The sequence below is a fragment of the Plutella xylostella genome, chromosome 6 (genome assembly GCF_932276165.1).
Source record: "Plutella xylostella chromosome 6, ilPluXylo3.1, whole genome shotgun sequence".
NCBI classification, from domain to species: Eukaryota; Metazoa; Arthropoda; class Insecta; order Lepidoptera; family Plutellidae; genus Plutella; species Plutella xylostella.
This window is the reverse complement of record NC_063986.1, coordinates 4,002,748-4,026,348: the sequence shown is the minus strand read 5'-3', so window position 1 is coordinate 4,026,348 and position 23,601 is coordinate 4,002,748. Positions and strand designations below refer to the sequence as shown.

The window sequence follows — 23,601 nt, the reverse complement described above, 5'->3', positions numbered from 1 at the left end:
TTTGAACAGCTGACACAAAAGAGAGATTTGTTGGCCCCAAAGAAGTAATAAATTAACGTTTTGTTGGCCTATTGACCTTGTTTTGCTATTTTATTGCGTGGTCCACGAAAGTCGGGAAGGCTGCTAACACTCAGAAGAAGGACTGACCACCTAATTTCATTTCACACAGATTAATTTTATCAAAATCTATTTGACACTGTTGACGTTGAAGTGGCGGACGATCGCTGCGGTCCATCTCGCTCTTTTCAATTTCATTTCATTCTGTTGGTTTCGTTTTTTTGGCTTGCGTGTTGGGTTTTTGGTGGAGTTCCAGTTTCCAGTTTATATTTTATTTTTTAAACGGCACTTTATTGAGGAAATCTGCAGCTGGAGAAGTGAAATAATTGGCCCAGAATAACTTCTGCCAGTCGCTAGACGAGTGTTTAGTGATCGACACAGAAAGTTACCATTACTCAGCTCAGCATCAACACAATGGATGCTCAATAAGATCTTCCCCACCAAAAGTCTGCATCAGAGAACGGGGCTCGGGCCGCGGGCACGTACGATCCGCGGAGTTATCGGCACTTTCTCTCGCCGATGCGTTGCGCCTCCACTATTACTCAACAGACAGTTGTGCAAAGCGAACCAGTCGGACCTGCCGTCTCGATGTTTCCTAACGGTAGTGCAGCGTGTGTTTAAGGACAGTTGAGTGTGTAATGAACTAATGAACAGTTGATAGGTCAGTGGTGTTGCTGTGAGTGAGTGTTATTGAAGATGCGACGAGGCAGCGGCGGCGGCGGTGGCGGCGGCTGCGGCTGGGGCGGCGGCGTGCTGGGCCGCTGGTCGCTGCGCCGCCTGCTGCTCGACAGCCCCCTGGTGGGCAGGAGGCTCGCACATACAGGTACCACCACACATCTACTTTGTACAGTACACAAACATAGTGTAATCAACTAATCACCAACCACACTGTGCATACAAACATTATGCTACAAGTAGGTAAATACCATTAAACCCATTCACCCATTTCCTTACTTCGAAACTATAATCTCACTCTGATAAGATAACATTCAGATATTCAAACTCATTGTATTATAATGAAGTCAAAAGTCTCTGAATTTTATCTTGTTTACAGATTTCTGGCATCACATTAGTAACAATATTTTCAATAGCAGATGCTTATATTTTACTGAGTTGTATTGTTGCTGCCAAATAAGGTGTTATCTAAGAAAATTTAAATAGTTTAAAATGAAAATAAAACTATAAGGGTTACACCTACCATACCTAACAACCTTTGCTAAACATTTAGTATTGAAACATGACTGCCAAGTATGAATATAAAACAATGGTATTTGGATTGTTTTATACTGAATAGTTTTTAATATTACAGTGAATAAAAATCAGTATTATATTTATTTTGGTATATTTCTAATTCATTAATGTTAAAGATTTATTTAATTACATTTAAATGACATGCATAATGGAATATTATAAGTATTCACCTCATTGTGAAGCAAAAAACAACAATACTGTGCAATTGCCATGTACTGGTGGTGTTTTCTTTGTCTTTTACCTCCCCTTGTATATCTGTCAATAGCGCAGTGGCCAAAGAAGCTGACTGTAGGCTAAGTACCAATTTCTCCATAGTCGGTTATTTAACAGACAGGGATTGATTTATAAATTAAACATCATCTCCATTTAAAATTCATGATAGATGTGTCAAAAGTCAACCACTACCTGGTTATGCTCTTACCGACTATGGAGAAATTGGCACTTAAGTGATGTGTGGATCCAGCTTTAACTTAATGGAATTGTCTGATTATGATTCATCAATTTCATTGTTCACCCTCTTAGCATGTGGGAAAATTACAAATATAATTTATAAACTGTATTTTGTTGAAATACTCGCAGCAACCTGACTTGCAAAAATCTTCTTGATATTTTATGTGACAAACAAAAAAATATGTCAAAATGTATTAAACATATATTTTAGACAAGAAACAAACTTGGAAATGCCATATACAGAAGAAAAGAGACGAGCTAAATCAGAGATACCGATCACTAAATTATTGAGGAAAATAAATTATTGATTTACAAAACAGTCCTCAAACCGGTGTGGACCTACGGTATTCAACTGTGGGGAACAGCAAGCCAAACAAATATTTACTAATTTTTTAAATATATCTTACAAAGATTTCAAAATGGAGTACTCAAAGCCATAGTAAATGCACCCTGGTTCACCAGAATGGATGAGGTGCATGAATATTTGAAAATGCCTACCGTGAGAGAGGAGGTTGCAAAACTTACAAGAACCTACCAAGCAGTGGCGGCTGGTGCCTCAGATACCCGGTGGTGCACTTTATGGGTTTAGTAAATTTTGGAAGAAAAATAGATTACCTATTACAATTAGAAGTAAAAAAAATATATTTTACCTTATTTATATTTTAAATCCATTCTGCGTTCCTTTTTTGACGAAAACAACACACGGAAAGCAAAATAAAGCATTTAGTCTCTCACATCCACATAACCATTTGTTTTTATTGTACATTTCACTTTTGAAAATTCAGGTATAAGTTTTATTTTTTGTTTTGCACTCCTATTTTAAGATGAGAAAAGGCCGAGGCGGCCCAGCAGATTTAATGTCCAGTCTATTTTGAAATGTCCTATTGCTTTTTATGAAGTCCATATTGTATTTTGCACTCATTTTCACTCACATACACATACCCATTAACACACACTCACGAAATATTTCCTACTTTCTTAGTTAATAAGTAATTAGAGTAACAAATTAATTACGTATTCGCGCGCGAAAGGTGAAACTGCGACAATGACATGACATGACAAGTGCATCGTTCGTAGGTCACGCCACCGGTCAAGGCCGCCGCCCGCGCCTCCCGTGGCGTCATTCGTATGATTTCGGCAATTTCCGGTCGCGTGCGGCGCACGAATTTATCCTAGAACTGCATACAGTTTGTACTGAGCATCTTCCGTCTCACGCGCCGGGCGATTTCCATCCTGTTTCATACTATGTGTAGGAGCTCGCTCCGTGCGACAATCCGAGCGCACGAGGCAGTTTTTGTTCAAGCAAAAATAAGATCTAAGTCTTTCGCAGTAGAAATCAAAATAGGCCAGCTCGGTTTAATTTAACTCGTAACGTTCGAATGATTTATGTAATTTCTGTTTAGGGTAGGTATTACGGTTGTTATATTTTTGTGAAGTTTTCTTTAGACGTACCTAGTACCTACCTAGTCTAGTATGGTATAGGAAGAAGGAAGGTACATATTTAGAAGGTTTTTAAATGGTAGTGCGTTGCACGGGCGCACTTAAGGTGCAGCCGCCACTGCTACCAAGACAGGATTGTAAATCACCCAAATAAACTGACCACTGACCTTACCAGTAATGTACCCACCAGAAGACTAAAAAGGAAAAATATCTGGGATAACATAGACCAATAATACATTAGAAGGCAAACTGACAATGGGAGGGTATGCCTGCAAAGCCAACCAATCATAAACCACGAAATGAACTGCTTATGGTTATTAAACCGATTGCATGTTGGCAAACAAAATATGAAAAAAAAAAACATATATTTTTAACTAGCATTATTAGCCGGAGATCTATCTTAACAGGGTTTTTACTCAGTTGGCTGAGCTTCTATGTATTATACAAATTCATTTTCCTAACCACTTTATACTCTTTCCCTTAATTTTGCAAGGGAACAGGTGTTATATAACATGAATTATAAAATATGTATTAAAACCCAGAGGACAATAAATTAATGTAAGCATACACTTTTAAGTGATAGTTCAAATTTTATACAATATATTTAACACTTGTATCAATATTATTGATGTTAGTTGTTGTTATATCAAATTATTAATATGAAATAATAACTCAACATCTAAAGACTGCAATGTCTTCTATAAATTATGCAACAAAGTAAGTGTTAAGGTATTAACATATTTCAGCTCAGTAAAACATTGAGGTCATTGCTATAAAAGTCCAAGTTGGGTGCAGATTCATGGCCTATGTCCAGCCGTGGATGATTACAGTCTGATTATGATGAAAATAAAGATTCATATCTTACAGAATATCAATAATAATTGTACAGGCCTTCAACTACAATTACTAACTAATCTCGTAAATAAAAATGATCACAGTATGCCAGTTTTCTTCAAATCCTGGAATTCTGATATTTGGCAGACTCCCTTAAATTACCTTTTGACAAAGTTTCATTTGGTGCTTGATGTCAGAAACTTTCAATAGGTATCAAGTATAAAAACAAGAAAACTATCTGATTTGAAGCATACTAATTAACATATTTTTAGTGTTAAAATACAGTAAGTAGGTACCTACACTTATAAGCATATGGGTTGATTTGCGTAGTGTTCATATATTTTGCGACGGCGCGGCACGCTGGTATCATACGCCACACTTATGTAATATTTGTAACCCAGTTTAGCCTTTTGGCTCGGCCCATGAAAGTGATTGTTGCTCTACTGCACCCAACTGGTTTGTGTGAGGCCCGCTGGTTCCCTGGTATCTATGACTGCATAGTTTAGCTTGAATTTAGATATTTTAGATTAATTCTACTGTTTTGATTGAGACTAATTCTACTATTTTCATTTATCTGAAAGTTTGATGAATGAATGGATTTTTACCATGTCCTGATGTAAAGCAATGTTTATAAATTTACGTAAAACCATGTTAAACTAAAATATCAAAGGTAAATAACAAACCTATTTGGTTACAACGTTAAGTAAATAGCTAGAGGATTTATTAAAATACAATCATGTTTGTCGGCGTCACTGACCGTGGTCAAGAGAGATGAATGGTGGTTGAACGTCTGTTTTACCGTTTCAACTTGACGCGTACCAGTACCACGTACCGTACGGCACTTTTTTAGTCTTTAAACCATCTTCAACTGACTGAGCTATTATTATTATGTTAACTGTTTCTCGCGAATATAGTTTGTAGTTACTAATTAGGTAAGTACATACATACATTTTTAAAAGTCTGTTCGTGTAAAAAATAAAGCAAAAAATATTAGGTATAATAATGAAATTTACAAAACAAAATGCTACTAAAACAAAGAACGAGTGTATGACGAAAAATGTGATAAACAACACGACACGGCAGACTTTGTAGAACGAGTTTCCTTGCTAATTTTTGATTATCTAACAAATGACGAATAATTATACAAAATAGCCTCCTAATGTTATAAAAGACGCATCATAAAAGCGCATCAAGTTTATTTATTTATTTATTTAAGTTAGGAATTCCGCATACTAGGTTAATGTGTGCGATAGGTGATGCCAATTAATGAAATGTGCCCACCCTCATTTCGCAATGTATTCTTTGCTGGCGCTTGCATAACTTGGATTATGGTATTTTACTATTGTTGCGGTCTCAAGTGTCGATCATGTCGACACGGGCCACGCCTTCTCAATCAACCGGGGTTACCTGAGTAGTCACTGTTGTGATCTTGCGCTCTTAATCTGTGTTTCGAAAGATTCACATTTGAACTTCATGAGCATGAAACCTGTATTTCCCCTTACTGAGTATGATCTTAGATAATATCCTCACCTCCACATAATAATGGATAATAGTAGAACATGCAACCGCGCGAGCTGGCCAATGCCCATCCTCCGAAGGTGGCCTATTCCGGTGTTCTACAGAGATAAGCGTGCGTTCGAAAACATAATTGCACGTTACGACTTACTTCCTAAGGAAGAGCGCAAGGTCCTGTTTAAATACACGATGTGATGATTCGAATAAATTATTAAAAAAACGTTGAATCATCACATCACGTACCAGTGAATCCATGATGAAATTATGATTTTAAGGTAAGGCCGGTCCACCAACGGCAATAGTCATAGCTTATTTTTAAAATGTGCTCATATTTGTACTGCTTGGTTATGATAATGCTTGTCTTCTTTAGTATATATACAATAATATACATATAAATATATGCTCTGTATAAAAATCACATTGGTTCTTCTGTAATCTTTCAGTAGTGTGTTTGGTAGTTGTTCAACATAACGTTCATATTACAACCTATAAAGCACACTTACCCACGATAAACTGCCTACTTTCCTTTTATAGGATGGTACTCGTTTTACTTACCAAAAAGCTTTAGGTACTTATTACGGGTTCTTCAGCATTATTACTGGGCCTCAAGTCTGCTAATGAATGGCGGCTCAATGCTGTGTCGTCTGAATGGTTTTCCGACTTTAGGTATCTGTTTTCTCTTGGTTAGTGACTCCCAGTAGTGCAATATTAACACTTATTACTGTTTATTAACGTTAGTTCTTTAAAAAAGATGCAATAAATGTTTCCTAAAACACAGATAATGAATACCTACAGTGCGAAACCCATGCTGCCGACACACAACTGTGCCGCCATTCTTTAGCAGACTTGGGGCCCTGCAAACACGCGAAGTGCCGTACTACACTGAGTATCTACTTCAATTATTCACCCGACTTCCTCTAGCAAAGGAAGTGGCGCGATCATCTTGAATGGAAATTAATTTATCATTATGTAAATATTCAAGCATAATACAGAATTTTGGAGTACGATGTCGGTCAAGAGATCGCGGCTAAAATAACGGAAACTCATAAATAAACGGTTACGTTCTACCGTACAAGAGGCTCGCATTCATGTATGTACTAAGAAGCTATCAGAGCAAAAAAACGAGTAGGTATGGTTATGCTGCTGTAAAGAGTCTTCCAGTCATAAGAGTTTCCTTACACAGCGACCGACCAACCGACCCAGTCTATAAGAAATAGTAGTGAAACAAATGTTTGTATAACATTACTTGCGGACTGTACATACATTCATCCTAATCCTAACTAATATTATAAATGCGAAAGTAACTGTGTCTGTCTGTCTGTTACTCTTTCACGCCAAAACTACTGAACGGATTTGAATGAAAGGACAAAGGCAGGGTTCTAAGGACGTTTTGTACCACTATGGAAATGACGGGTTCCGTAATGAAAGTACCATGATTAGAGAGACACTGTACAGGTACACAAGTCAACACTGAGAGAAATTTTATTGTAGAAATAAAAAAATCGATTTGCAATGCCCGTTAATACTATTTTAAAATAAATCCAACAGAACTTTACTTTAAAATAATAGTGAAACATAATTATTAAAAACTTTTGTTATTTCCATATTGTAATATCTATAACATGACTTTTGTTTTTGAGGGTATTATTAAAAAATCATATGATTTACAATGCCTATTGATTTCAATACAGTATTAATTATTTTCACAAAGGCTTGTTTAATTACTATAAAACATCCAAATGTAATAACAACAAAAAACATTTTAAAATTATGGTATTACTACATTAAATAAAATTTACAGTTCCCTCATAATACCAAGTGTATCGATTTGTGAAGTTGAGTGTCGTTGCTTTGTAATTTCTTCTCTGTGTATTTTCTAACGTACAATGATAATTCCGAGTATTTCTTAATACTAAAAATTTATGTAGCCCTGATGAAAAACATACATTTGTGAAATCAAACAAAGTTTGTAATCCCAAATGAATATTTTGTTTTTACAAGTGACCACAATGATTATTCCGAGTATTTCATAATACTAAAAATTAATGTAGTCTTTGTTAGTGTTTAGTTCATATGCCCGCTAACAGATGTCACTATGCAATAGTCTACATCGCGGTATTAAGTTTTCTTGTGTTATATTGACTTTCTGGTACGTACTTCCACCACTAATCAGTGCTCAGATTTGTACTTTTACAAGTCTCATATGAGTGGATGAATATCAAACTGCCATATGTCCACCTACCCGAAAAATTGACTTTTTGATTTGGTCGTGTTCTCCGTTAAAATGTTAGTTTGCCTATGCCCTTCAAGTTCCAATAAGTGCAAGGCATCCATGAGAAAAAAGCCCTTAAAAAAGTAAGTTTTTTTCAAATCCTTTTAAGTCTAACCGTTTCGCATTACAAATTTTCACAAGTCCATTCCGGCCAATCACAGAGCGTAATATTTTCAACATGGCGTCAGTCTTGGTGAGAATTTCGAGGCTGTGGTGTGTGCTCCAAGTGTTTTATAACGAATATGAATAAAAATGTTGAGGAAATTGTGATTGTGGACCCTCATAAAGATCGGAAAAGGAACAGATTGAAGAGTATAGCAAAAAAACGACAGAAAACTATGGCGAAGTAAGTTTAAAACCCCTTTTTTCCAACCCACGTGTCAATCACAAATCATTTTCGTAGTAAACACAGGGCCGTATCGGGTAGAATATAATACGGAAGTTAGGTACTTTTCTACCGATAAATTTTGGTTGATTAACTTTAATAGAAGCATTGTATTTAATAGAAGTGCATAAATCATATTAGTCTTACTGAGTCCGGCCCATGATAATAGTATTTGTCAAACAACTATAAGTCCTTATGACTCATATCAAAACAGCATAAGTCTTGTATGGGCATATCAAACTGCTATAAGTCCAAACTGTTTATTAACTTTTACGCTTTTCTATGAGTGTTTTAATGGATTTGTTTATTAAAATACATTCTTAAGGTCACAAGTCAACTGATTAAATCACGGGGCAAGTTCTATGACCATTAAATAATAGAGAAAACAAAAAACTCCATTTCCCAAATTTTGCGTGGACGTGACATATGGCAGTTTGATATTCATCCACTCATATAGTACTTTGATTCACAGTTCATTCATAGTCAGATCCTAAGTACGTATAGAGCATAGACTAATATTGTTTGTGGTATAGAGACGGTAGCTACGAGAGCGAAGCTTTTCATTCCTTTCCTTTCCGTTTCCTTACGCTTCACTCCCGGTGTGGCCTGCGCTATGGCTATTGATATCACCAAAACGAGTACTTGAAATTACAAAACACCCACAATATATTTAACTTCACCAATGTATTTCCTAGTCAAGACAATACTAAAGGATTATAGAATATATAAAATAGTTAGCTGAAATTACTAAACACACTACTGAATCTCAGTATGCTAATGTATTCCCCAGTCTACACATTAAAAAACGAAAAATATGTTCAGTAATAATAAAAACACAAACACTAGTATCACAAAACAACGTCTGTAAGTAACACAAAGTTTAGTAATATTTACAGAGGTACTACTAAAAGACACTATTTTGTTAAACTTAAAATGACAAAGTTTTATAAAATTCGCTATATCTATTGTGTAATGTCTACACATATTATTTACTTATTTATACAAAACTGAATTTACAAAAGTCCGATTGTAACAGTAACAGTAAATTTGTTGTCCTGGGAATAACACCCATTTTAGTAACTTCAACACTATTTTTGTACTTTTTTCTCTCAGTGAATTAATTGCTAGATTTTTGGAAGCTGGGAGAAAAGAGAAAAACTGAAAAAAAGAATCTTTAAAATGTAGTCGCAATGGAACGTAAACATTCATACAGGAAGAATGGAACGTCAAGTGAAGTAATGTTTATGCCAAGTACTCTGTGATTTACGTCATAAATGTCTAGGTTGGATCTCAGTATAATGACAAAAATTGACAAACCAGAGCAGAAAAATTGAAATGATAAAAAAATGTGTCATGTCAACAACTATACGTCAACACCATGTCAACACTTGAACAACACAAGACGAACAACGTGAATAATAATTTGATAATAATATGTTAGGTATATCAAGTTATATGTTTACGTTTAAATAAATACGGGACGTGCAACGATAATATTAATAAATATAATGATTTTATTAATATTATCGACTAGATCAGGCTACTACTTTCATCATGGAATAATGTTATACTTATCCAACTTCTGAAGTTTTAAATTGCCACTCCGCAACAGGGATCTGCTATGCCATTTCGAAATGCTATATGTAAAGGTTCTACTATATGGGTATGCATTTGGCGAGTAATGTAATGAAATAAAATATACTGTTTAAAAGATCATTGTTTTATTTACATAACATAATTTGCCTGGAATCAACGTTAGGAATTTTATGTTCCTATTACCTACTCTATTCTATTCTCTGTTGGGGTGTAAGTACCTGCACCTGGCTCTCTAGATATGCTAAATCTAGATAGGTATGCAGGTTTCATTCACTGTAAGTGTGATGGTATACATTTTAATTAAATTCAAAGAACACATTGGTACATGTCAGCGCCGGGATTCGAACTGCAGAACGCAGTTGCTCTTCTCATATTTGATTTAGGTATTTATCATCCTATGGTTCATAGAAAATATTGTCAGGATTTTGCGTGTTCTTGTTCTGCTGCTTCTGCACGTTCCTGATGAAGAAGTGGGACGGGAGCCTGCCGGGGAGGTGGAACAGGAACCGGGTCTGGTTCTCCCCTTTGTCACATTTGTTCTATATCTTCAGCAGTTTCAGCGGTATTCAAAATATTAAATAATTAGGTTAGGTAATGGAAAATGAAATAACAACTACTATGACAAGATTGACAAGCAAGATTCAGTGTTATTAGATTTAAATATTCAAAAAATATCGATTATAGTGAATCGAATAAAGAGAAAAAGAAAATGGTTTACTATGGATAAAAGTCTTCAAGACTTAAATATAATGATATTTTATAAACCAAATGTACTAGTTTTGGCACAAATAGTACCAGAACATGTAATTTATTGATAAATAAAATATCTTTTGTATTTAAGAATGTGTCGATATTTCTATTCGATTACTTTTTTGCTCGGATTTGCTGGTAATATTCCGAGGTCTGGCACCACTGTTGTTACGTTCCGTTCTCTATATGTTTATTTTTACGTTCCATTATCCTTAGATTTAAATATTCTTCATTTATCATTTTTTCTTTTCCCCCGACTTCTAAAAATATTGTAATTACTGAAAATACCTTATCTACACTGTATTAATAAATGGTGAAAACATGGTTCTGAAACGCTCCAAAAAAAAGGCGGTACGCCCACTGCCGTTCTCCTTTGGTATTCATACGGTCTAGACCCTGGGAAAGAACATAGGATACTTTTTATCCCGGAATTCCCACGGGAAAACTTTTTAAGGCGAAGCGAACAGCTAGTAGACAATAAAGTTAGAAGAAATTAGGTATTTATTATTTCAAAAATATTTTTAGTTTACAAGAAATGGAAAGTAATGCAAAGCAATTTAAATAAAATCTGTCTGAGAGAGTGAAAATACTAATGAAGGGTAAATTGTGAATTTTCAGCTCATTGCTATTCAGACAAGTAGAGCCACTTCAGCAACTTTGCACGAAATTATAAGGATACCGACCCTGGCAACATCTGCTACTTAACTCCTACAGTCTAGACAGAAACCTTTTATTACTAGAGCACCTAGACTGCGCTATTACCTCTGTATAATGCCTCCTCCGCAAATATGTTGTAGGAATTGATTGGAAAACTTAAATTTATTTATTTTTTGTTTACAACCTGTTACAATACAATGTGGTCAATATTTAACAACTATAATGAAAAGCAACCACGGTATGAGCTTAGAAATATGACACCGTCAATTTTCGCCCATCAATTTAGCAATCGATTGGTTGGTGCCCGCGGCCCGGCCTTTACAATAGAATCATTTAACCTTTATGTGGTGTTTGTTTATTTATATGATATTGCCTACAACCTCTGCTATGTTTCTGTACTTTTGGTAGAATATTTGGCTTTGGTCATATATTTTATTAAGTACTTAAATTTTATGTTGCTTACTAGTACCGACTATTAGGATTTGTATTATAAAACTTTTTACATCAATGTGAACTAATAATATGTTATCCATGAAAAGGTATGGTATTTATTAGTTTAACATTGTATTTGACTCATGACCGATTGTAATTTATGATTACCATAAATTTCACTTCATGAAGAATTACTTCTTAGCTATGTTTCGTACAAATATTTCGGAGGTAGGTTTTATTTTCTTACAAAATGTTACGAAACGAATCGGAGGCAAACGGTGCTGTGACAAGCAAAGTATATAGATACTCGTCGCCACGGCATGTACTTACCTTTAGACTGAACTCTGTTTCATTTTTAGCTTGTCCCAAAAACCCCGCTTTTGTTCCGTAAGTAGGATGCGGTGAAAGTGTGTATTGCAAGTCATCCCTATAGAGAATATAGAGATGCTTTCTTATTTTGTTCTCGTGCCGTGTACTCATGTGGGTTACCTTAATTAGTTCTGAAGAGACGTTCGTGTCCGACTGATGTGTGCCGCTAATGTTGTTAGCATCGAGGCCAATTCTTACAATACAATACAATACAATATAACTTTATTGAACAAAACACACAACATACATTAAATTACAAAAGGAGTAAGCACAATAGGCGGCCTTATCGCTAAAAGCGATCTCTTCCAGGCAACCTTTGGGTGAAGAGAGACTTATTGAGTAGAAGAGGAAGGTGTACACGTATTGCATTTAAATACTAGTGATATTTTTTATGTTTTAATAATAAATACTTAGATACATACATACAAATATAATAGATACTTATATATATACATACATACCATATACTTATATAAAGATTTATACGTAGGTAGGTACTATTAAATGATGGACAGATAATATTCCTTTACTTGTCTTTTGAAAGCAAAAGCTGATTTTGCACAACGGATTTCCAATGGCAGTGAGTTCCACAGCCGTATGGCGGTTACTGTGAAGGAGTTGCCATAAAACTCAGAGGTGTGCGTTGGAAGCTCCAACAAAAGCCTTTGTGAGGATGTCATCGGCCTGTTGTCTGCGTGAAGTTTAAAAACGAAGCGCTCTTTAAGGTACGCCGGTGTTGAGGGATTGAACAGCACAGAGTAGAGTAAGGAGAGAATATGAGCATTCCGGCGAAGGCGGATTGGGAGCCACTTGAGCTTAGTGCGGTATTCGGATATGTGATCAAATTTGCGTAAACCATTTCTTATAACATTTTTTATAACATTTGCAGTGCTTAGTTTTCATGCTGAACGAATGTAATTGTTTGAAAAGTATACATATTTATATTTGTCTTCAAAATCGTATACGTTATCGATTACTGGTTTATGGATGTCGCTCAGCGGGCAATGTAAAGAGCTATGCGTGATTCGTAAGAGAACTTAGAAAACGAATCTATAAATAGTTTTTTTTCTGTAACTTATTGTGTACTATGGTTTTGCTAAAATAGCTGTCCCCTCAGTGATACCAACTGTTCTTTAGATACTTTCGGAGCCTCCAGGGCAACTGACATACCTACTAACCCAAGGAACATAGGTACTTCTCTTGTACTAACCACTCTCGTGGTTGCCAGTTTTCACTATAGGTCTATCGCTCATGGTTGTCACCGACACGCGACATGCCACGAAGAAGATAAAATCATAAAAAAACTGGTTGTTGCTTAACAGTGCTAATAAATATACATACCTAATCATACTTTTAATAAATATATTTAGATTTATTTTATAGCCAATAATTAGAATAGATTATACATAGACAAACCTATTACTTACTTATTTCTCAACTGCTGGATTAAGATCGGTGCAGTGGAGGACACTGCAAGAACTGTTTTTAGTAATAGTGATTTATTAAATGTGCTAAACTGAACTGACTGGCCTTCTCTGAAAATAATAATAATGAATGGATGTTGATAGAGATTAGAGACACGTAGTTAATCGTAGAGTTACTCCAGCTTTACAAAAAAACATTTAATTCGTTCGTAAGTTAATGTGACCCTGCTGTATCGGCCCTTGGACCAGTGACCTAAACCTTCGTGGGTGTTTCAACGCAAACAAAAATCTGTTTGATTTGTCTTGTTCCTGGTTACTTAGTTTTATTTGATGTAGCTACAGGCTACAACCATCCATACATGGTCGTGCATAAATTGCTTAAATTATGTAGGTAGTTTGTACCACATAATACGTAAATGGTATACCGTCTCGTATTCGTAATTTTTCGTAAAGTCGTTGCATGTCCCCCGATAATTGTCTAATTAGGTTCTTGGCTAATTTTGTGAACATGTATCACGCTACTTTCCACTATGTACACAATATTTGCATGCATTGTTCGACATGCAGTGTGCATTGTGCCCTAGATTCTACAAGCTACAAGGGGATACGAAAGAAAAAATGCCAGTTTGGTTAAACATATGATAGGAAATGTATGTACTAACCTAGTCATACTGCTTAAAAAATACCTGCTACGTTAATTATTATTTTATATTTTCTTACGAAATAACTTATAATCGTGCATTCAGACGTGACTAAACTTCAATAACTAAACAATAACATGGTAATCATGACTCAGCAAGAAATGTAAACCTCGTTATGATTCAAAGGTTAGAGAAATATTTGATGACACCTAGCTCTGGAGGTAGTGAAGCTCCTTTATAGCTAGGCTAATGGTTGTTCGGCAGAGATCGCGTGATAAGACCGCCTTTTGAACCCTAATAAAGTTACAACTTATTAATTTTATTATTCTTTTTTGGTGTACAAATAAATACTATTCTATTTATCTCACGTTTTTGAAATCCCGTCAATAACTAACACTCGTGGCGATGATCAGCCCTTGTTCTTGCCTTTTGCTGCTGTCGATTACATACTTATTGTCTATATCTCACTGTTCTTCGATACGACCTGCTACCGGGATCCGTCCGTATCTTTAACGACAATCTTTATCATAGGTCTGTGCTTCATTACTTCATTAGTAATCAAAATGCAGTTGGTACTGAAGACGTGTTGATAATAGCTAAAGGACAAGGCTGTGGCCTTGTTACACTTGCATGCGAACCGATGTGGGTCTAGTCCATGGGTGGATTGTTCGTGACGAATAATAACGTTCCATTTTGAAACCTCGTCCTTTTTTCTTTCACCATATTTTCATGGCAAGGTTACACTTTCATACGAGTAGGCATCATACTTACGTATGTTTGATATGAATTAATTCATATTTTATTATTTAATGCAAACGGTCATGGGAAAATATCAGTTCCATAATTATAATGCGTTCAAAAACATTGTTATGACTTTGAAAAACTGCGCTTATTTTTTATTCATAACAATACGACGACGAGCCTATAGAATGCTAGCTTGAAAATCCTTGCTTTGCGCTGGTACTTATTTCACCTTGTTTAATTTAGTAGTTGCATCACTCGCAAGTTTCATATGTACCCAACACTTATTTGACTCTTTGTAGTGTTTAATTAATTCTTAAAACAAGCAAAAAGCCATTGGTGGGTGTAGATGAAGGCTGCAGTCACTTCATTAGAGACGGATGAGATAATAGACATCATTATCATCCCGAAGTTGGCGTTTTTATTAACCAGTGTTAATTACAGCTATTCTGGCATTAATTACTTAGTGTCTGTTCTTAAAAATAGAATGCCGCATTTAGATGCTGCTATGTAAATTGCCATGCATATTTTATAGATAAAAACTAAAAATATCTTTCTTTACTTACGAATTTCAATAACCCTTGTGCGGCATTCGAATAAGCAAAGGTCAATCCGCATGAAAAGCTCAGCGGCCGCGTAAACTAAACTAATTGTCTTTATACCAATTTACATAATGTATGTAAATGACGGTCGTGTGAATTGGGTTAATGAAATATACGTATAGTAAAGTTAAACTTGAAACAACGATAAGATAAATGCAGGCACAGCTGATCGCTCCCTGGGACCAGTGCCAGAGGGGTCACTGAACCCGCGGACTGATGATAGTGACAATTATTCTAGATCTCGCACCGACCTAATTTCCTAGTGTCGCCGTCGCCTGGCGCCTTTTCTTTCTCTCTTATCAGTACTTCCATTGCCTTGTATGACGGGGAAGTATTAGACTTACGATGAACTGGTCGGGCCAAGGGTTGTTCGATAACACGTAATATTGTATAATCGGTCTATATCAACGATACCTAATCAAGTATCGTGTGATTTCGAGTGCGGGTTCAGAAGTTGATTACGCAAGTAGGCAGTGCATAGCGTAACCAGTCTTCTTATGTGTGTTATGTCGGTCGGCTCTCTCGTACCGCCACGTAACGCCGGGACGTGAGAACAACGGGGCAAGTACCACACACATCTATCTGGAACAAAAACAAAAAAGTCTGTAACCAAGTTGTGAACCTCCTTGTTCCGTCTTGGCAGTAAATATTTCCCAATAATCCCATTTTTGTCGAGCATATTGGCTCGTGTACTACCTGTTTGTTTAACAAGTGCAATGCGACAATATATGTGTGCACGTTATTTAGTTTACTGTGGTAATATTTGCCAACTCTGCCAGTATTGTGCAGTGTGTTTGCAGCTCGTTCCAACTGGAAAAAATATATTATTCGAGTGAACCTTGATAATAAATTAAAGCTTCAGGCTAACGATCACTGCATTTCATTTAAATGCATAATATTTTTTATGCTCAAGGATGTATGGAAAACTACGCTGAGGCCAAATAGCGAACCTATATTGGTGGCATTAGCGACTAGCGGGAATTACGAAATCGAAATACAAATTAATTTCTGATCATAAAACTTGGTTATAGGCGGTTGGGTAACCGTTTCTATGCGTTATAAGAAGTCAGTCATTACACGGTAGTTGTCTATTTGCATGGCAAAGTCATAATATATGATGATGTAAGATCCACACTGGTTTTAAATTGCCAATAAACCTCCACAGGAATCAGTAAACAATTGAGCTGATTACTGTAACGCTTTAGAAATCATTTTATGTCACTTGCTACCTATTTGTAGCAGCATGAATTCGTTTAAGATCACTTGACTTTTTGATAGAACCATCACTGTACTGCACATAAAAGAAGCATATTTGCGAATTGCTGCCGTGATGGCCACGTATTTTGCCATTAGGAATTCCACTATATATTACGATTACGATAGAATCAAACACACAATTTGTACGTCATAAAACATGTTTTCAATAACTTGCCACCTTGAATTTAAACAACTCTTCTACATTTATATGACGTTATATTCATATCGCAATAATATTGGTGGAGCTATCTCTCACACGGTCATCCGACCCCAAACTAAGCAGAGCCTATAATATGGAAATGATATCAGTATTATGATCCGTCTGTTGAAAACGCCTATTCGGCAATTTCGGCATTATAATGCATTGTGTGAGCGCGTGTGTTTTATCTACCTCACTCTAAAACTCCGAGGAGATTAAAAGCATAGCGCTATGAATACTTAACAAAGGACCCGGCACATTATCTCTACACCCGGATGTGTTTTACATTCTAGTGGCGGCCGACTAGCTGGTCACCGTCATCATCATCAGCAACAACGAGTATTCTCGTCTGTCTTTGACCGAACACGCGTCATTTTGTGTGTGCTCAATATGGTTTTCCGAGAGATGTGAGTCACTGGAGGGTTACTCTAGTTTTACCAAACACGAACGAGCGAGAGCAGTCGTTTATGTTTGGAACAAAGTTGTGGTTAGTGTAGTAGCTCTCCGAATCATCGTTTCTTCGTAAGCTAGAGGGGACCCAGTTCTTGTGACATATTCGTCATCTAAAGCCATAATCGTTGGACTAAAAGTATGGATTTTCTGTAGGAATTTAATGGTTCAGACTACGTTTGTCATTAGCAAACCTGATACGCTGGACTTTGTTGGCTTTAGTCAGATAGCACATGTCTAATTATTGCTGTAATTAGCAATTACTCTGCTATCCAGTTGACCTAGGCGTAGTCTGTCCTGTAATTACTGACAAATGCGACGAATGTAACTGTAGAAGCCCAAACCTCTAAATACTCTGTAAATCAAAACGATTGGCCATATTGCTGGTGTTAGTATGATTTGGTAGTGCAAGTGGCGGGTCCACCCCACATATTATGTACTCGTAACGAAAGCACTGGCGCACCGCCAAGTGGGTAAATCACAGTAGCAGCTGGACTATTAAACTGTGTTCAGTAAATGGCTATTATGACTTGGCAAATTAATTTAATAATACTAGCCATTATCTTTTTTTGTAAACATAATGAAATAACGTATAAGAAGAGCTAATTAAATGTAGTATGTAGGTGTAAGCTGAAATACTGGCGAAAAATCCCAGCCACGGAATTTTTTTTCCCTTCAACAACCACTCTGAAAAATACAGATTACCAGCCATAAACTTATAAAGCCATACTTTACACATTAGGTTTTCTATATTTGAATACATCAATAAAATAAAGTATTTTGTTAAAATTATTCTCTGTATTTGATTGTATACATCCTTTGTATTCAGCTGAAGCTTTCACTGGGTCAACTCTGCAGTTCGATGCCACACGCGGTATCCACTTAATAAATGTAGGGCATTTTAATACATATGTGTATTAGTGAAAGCTGTAACAAATTGAATTGGACCGAAGCCAATAAAGCTAGTAAATGCCCATGTACCGACAGCAAAAACTAAATGTTACAGGCAGCACTTTCGTGTTTTAAGCACATCCGACAGTTGATATCGCTTCTCCTCGGAACATTTACTTTGCCACTCCTTATTCCACAAGACAGCAACATAATATGTACTTACAATGGTACACATAGTCCAGTCAAGGAATGAGGTGTAGAGTGCGTGAGCAGGTAACTAAGCGATTCCTTCAGAAACTTGTTCAGGGGGCTTAGGTTGTTAACATACCAAAAGTCCTGACTCCTAGATGATGAGCGGGGGGGAGGAGGGGGGGATAAAGGTACAAATTTTTGGTTTTTTGCTAATATCTCAAAAACGGTGCATCGGAGACAAATATTATAAACTAATAAAATGGAGCTCTTAAAATTATGTAAAACTTTTATATCATATGTTTTTTTCTAATTCCTATAACCGTTATCGAAGTTAGGGAATTTAAAAATCTACAACTTCTTTTCTATTCACTTTTTTCGTTTATGAATAGGTTAAGACGTGGTTAAGACAATATGATGCAATGTTTATGAATGTTTTGACATGAATACATTTTTCTTGTAAATTTCAACTTTTCCGAGGGTAATAGCTAGGTAATAACTACCGAGGAAAAAAAACATATGATATAAAAGTTTTAGACAATTTTAAGAACTTCATTTCACTAGCTGAAAATATTTCTCTCCGATGCACCGTTTTCGAGATCATCGAGTCATCACGACCCATTACGTCCCCACTGCTGAGGCATGGGTCTCCTTCCTCCACGTTTTCGAGATATAAGCTAAAAACCAAAAAATCGTACCTTTATCCCCCCCTCCTCCCCCCCGCTCATCACCTAGGAGTCAGGACTTTTGGTATGTTAACAACCTAAGCCCCCTGAACAATTTTCTGAAGGAATCGCTTAGTTACCTGTTCACGCACTCTACACCTCATTTTGAGTCATTTATTGACTGGACTAACAGTGGCAGACCAAGGCTGGCACAATGGTACAAAGTGGCTACGGGAGACCAAGAACTGATTGTTTCGCTGATTTCGCTGAAGGCCTATGAGCGCATAGACATGTGTGTGTTTATTGGCATAATTTACTATTTACGCTCTTTATGAATATTGTAAGGCATAAGTAGGTGTTGTCATCAGTGAGGTATATGCTAGTAGTGTCCTGAGCATCCAAGTATATGAAACTTGTACGCATTTGTTTCAATATTCTGTATCACTACAATAACCTGGACCATCACTAAAACCGAGCCCTGATTTATAGTTGAATGAAAATGTCCCACAGTCCTTGCTGTACGTAGGTACATATAACTATAACCCATACGTTTTGTTATTTTATTATTGTAATTTGAATATAATTTATTGCATTGTTCTGATAGTTTCATCTTTAACCACGTGCTGTGTGGTGAGGTGATAGCTGTATTTAGATCATTGATGTCATAAAAGAGATATTCATGTTTATATTGTTTATCTAAGCAGGGGCGGTGCGAGACCACGCGGAACTAAACAGTCACCAATAATTGGAAAACCCAATATGGTCACTTGGTCGTACCTCATGATCATTATAATGACTTGGTAGTTGTGTGGTACCTACATCTAAGAATTCAAATGCCAGAATCAATTTAGATACTTTATTATTTACGAGAAAAACTTGATTAAAATCAGCATCTTAAGTTATCAACTATCGAGACTGCTTGAGATGATTATACTTGACCTATTTCTATAAATATTTCGCGCAAATTTAAGGGTATCTAGATATCTATAACCTGAAACCTAGGCCATATCGGGAGCACGACATTTATTTTATTCTATTGTACGTGTCCCATTGAATTAATCGGATCGGATTGTTTTGTCTATTCAAACATAAATTGCTACACAGAACATCAAAGAACCATAGAATTTATGATTCGTATTTCGACATAAATTATGTCTTTTGTAAATGTCCGTCCCTTTTCATCTCTACATACGTTGATATCATTATTTTATGTAACGGAAAAAAATAATTTACTATGTGATATGAAAGTGGCATTGTAGAAAAATAACTGAATAGATCTTTATCGAGCTACCCTCGTCTAGACGGTGGCTACTAGGGGCCCAGACAACAACGGAGGTAGCTGCATCGAGTTCAACTCTGAGACTCACTCCTCAGTACCTAATCGGCGACCGGATGGCTTACTAGCTATTGATTAGTGACTATTGTGCTGTCGGTCTCTGGTTCGACTCCTGACCGGGTCAGATATTTGTTTGCAAACAAACAGATGTGGGTGCCTCGTGGTGATTATTTTGTGTGATTTCAAAGGTGCTTTGGACTAAATGTTTTAGTTTTATGTACAACTTATTCAAATTGTAATTTTTATCATCATCGTCTAAGCAGCCCACGTATCTCGACTGTTGAGCATAGGCTTCTTCCTGGCAGCGCCTCAGTAATCCAGTCACTAACGGCTCTGACCTCCGATAGTGAACGCTACCATCGGCATCGTATCATATTAAATTATGTAGTTAGCGGTCAAGTAATCAGCTTTCCTTTACACACTTCTTTGATGTTAGCCGTAAAAGTTCTCGGAAATTATAAGAAAATGCTTAGTAAATAACCGCGCAACCTTTTTATACAACTTTTCTTCTTTGAGAGATTCTTTCTCTCCCAATTTTTCCTGCAAGTTTCTTTTAAAACCCGGTTTATTAATTACACAGCCAAAATTAAAATTCTTAGAATTTGTTTAAAAAGCTTTTTCAGTTTCGTTTTTCATCTCTAGTTACCCAATATCATTTTAATTAACACCTTGCATAGAATAATGATAAAGGCCATATCCCATGCCCAGCCGTGCAGCGATTACGTATTACGTGTTGATTTGATTGGTATTTGTATAGCGATTGGACATCCATTCTTATTCTCAAACGTCGATGCGCTAAATTGATGCCTCAGCTTTACAAATGTGGCGTGAATGCCCCACCTCCCCACCTGAGTGCAAACTAGTCAACGCTTGCAGTGACCCTTTGTGCATGGTAATCTATAGCACTTACAACTTTTAAATTCGACTCGCCGCTTCACTGCCCGGCATAAAATTCACTTTCAGACTTTTTAACTTATTCAAGAGGGCTCTCTTTATGTGTTTTAGCACGCGAATAGTTTAATTAAATCTCAAGTTTTTATAAAAAGGCTACCACAAGCCTGTTTAATATATTATGTTTTCTTTGATTATTTTATCGCACTTGCATCGATATAATACTGTCTTCCTGTTTCAAGATGGCCAACTACCTGCTTGAAGAAATGCGAATTTTATTATTCATGATAGTATGCGTCATACATACCTGTTTCCACATTCACTCTCGCACGTCCCCCCGGCGACGGCGAGTCAGCACTAGGCACCTCCAGTCAGCGTCATTCATCATTTTGTTTCGTAACTATTTAGGTTCGTGTCATCGTGTAGTTATTTGTACAAGTCGGCAAAAAAATACGAAATCCGCAGTTTCGTGACCGCTGATTGCCGATTAAATGTCTTGGTTCTGCAATACGGTGGATGGATTTATTAAGTAGGTACCTACTAGATTATGTTCGAGAGATTTGCGCAGATTAAGTATTCATTGTGCAATCCTACGATACGAATTTATGTTGTACTTACATAAGAAAAAATACACATGGCACTGGACTACATATGTGCGAATTTGCGTACATAAACGATTTCCTACGAAAAATCAGTTTTAATTGTGAACGTGCATGATCGATTTTATTGATTCTTAATTAAGGTATTAAGGCGATGTTGATTAAACTTGTTTTATTGTTTGTTCCAGTGCTGGAGCAGGGCGAGGCGCGCGACCGGCAGGTGAAGCTGACGGCGGTGGAGGCGCCGCGCCAGCACACCTCCGCCGAGTACTATGAGGACTACGAGGAGGTAACCGTCTAGAACTCTAGAACATTCATATTCAAAATTCAAATATTTAAATAATTCCGTGTCGTAACATCCTCGACCTCCTTGCGCCGGACAAGGGCCCGTTCAGTTAATGCCTATTGCGGTTGCTTAATATTTAGATGTTTAGATACTTTAAAAGTAATATTAATCCGCGAAGGCTATTAGATTTTAACAAGTATTGCGTATCTGCTGATTGAGTCGGCTAACATCACACTCTGTTAATTAACAATCAGTCATTCAACACCCACTATTGTCATAGAGGAACGTTAATAAAATAACCATTAAGTTAGGCATTAGTCGCGCTCGTGTGATCGATTAAAAGAAAACAGACGTAGTCGCTAATCCGTTCCTAATCCGGCTCTTTGTTCGCTGCACCGGCCTTGGGCCCGCGCTCCAAGCACAAATAAAATTGTGCAAGCCAAGCGACCAGCCGACGACATTCACGCCACTCGACCCCGCAAAATGGCCTTTACGCTTCACACGTTAAGAGCTAAACTGAAGCCGCAGCCAGCCGGCAAGGTCTCGATCAGACACGTCGTGATGATTCCATCAAGATTCTGTACGTGTTGTGCGAACGCTTTCTACGTCGTTTTGGCTGACGCATGCTTAACGAAAGGAAATTGCGAAAGTTACAACATCGGCGGTCATTCGCTTGATTATGTCCGAGTCAGATGTGACGGCACTGCTAATCTGCACACCACGTTTCTATACCAACCGACACGTTCACTTTTAGATTCAGTCAGATCGAAAAACCCAGCAACACAAGAAATGTAAAAGCTTTGAAAAACCTCGTCGATCTCTCACAAGACATATTCTCGATACTGTAGGCATATTATTGGCGTGGATTTAACATCCATTTACATTCCATTAAACGGTAACCTGAGGATTTAATTTGCAGAAATAGATATTGTATTTAAATCCGCCGCCACTGTATGCATGTCACGGACACAGACGAGCTTCTGACCCGTGTAGTGTAATGCACGAGCTACCAATATAGAGTTTAACCTTATACAAATATATCCGATACGATTACCGGCGAACTTCTACATACATCGCATCTTCAGGGGAGCTTTTCAAGTTTTTACTTGTATTGTTATCTTACATTTTTTCCTTATTACCTAACTAAAGTACTGTTAGAAGAAATTTATCATAATACCCTATGTGGCCTACATTCTTATTTGGAGGAACAAAACACAGAACAGAAGAAAGGTGTCTATGACATGTCTATGGTGTGGGCGATTTTTGACGTTTACCGGCATCTTGTTCTCAAGCATAAATTGCGCATGGCTTCATGATTTTAATTTAAGCGAATCCTAGAAATATTAACATAGTAAGTAAATATTTAACGTTTAAAAGTACAAACAAAGTACTTGGTATGTAATTATTATACCCTGTATAGTG

At 36.7% G+C, this 23,601-nt stretch overlaps 1 protein-coding gene across 1 annotated transcript in view; it reads left to right on the top strand.

Moving 5' to 3' along the window:
* The first annotated feature begins 200 nt into the window (after positions 1 to 200).
* LOC105389526 (E3 ubiquitin-protein ligase RNF19A) overlaps positions 201 to 23,601 on the top strand; it is a 42,539-nt gene continuing 19,138 nt past the window's right edge. Inside the window, exons 1-2 of the mRNA XM_048621713.1 lie at positions 201 to 880; positions 22,082 to 22,182. Coding sequence (XP_048477670.1) covers positions 754 to 880; positions 22,082 to 22,182 — 228 coding nt within the window. The 5' untranslated portion in view covers positions 201 to 753. The remainder of the gene's footprint in view (positions 881 to 22,081; positions 22,183 to 23,601) is intronic.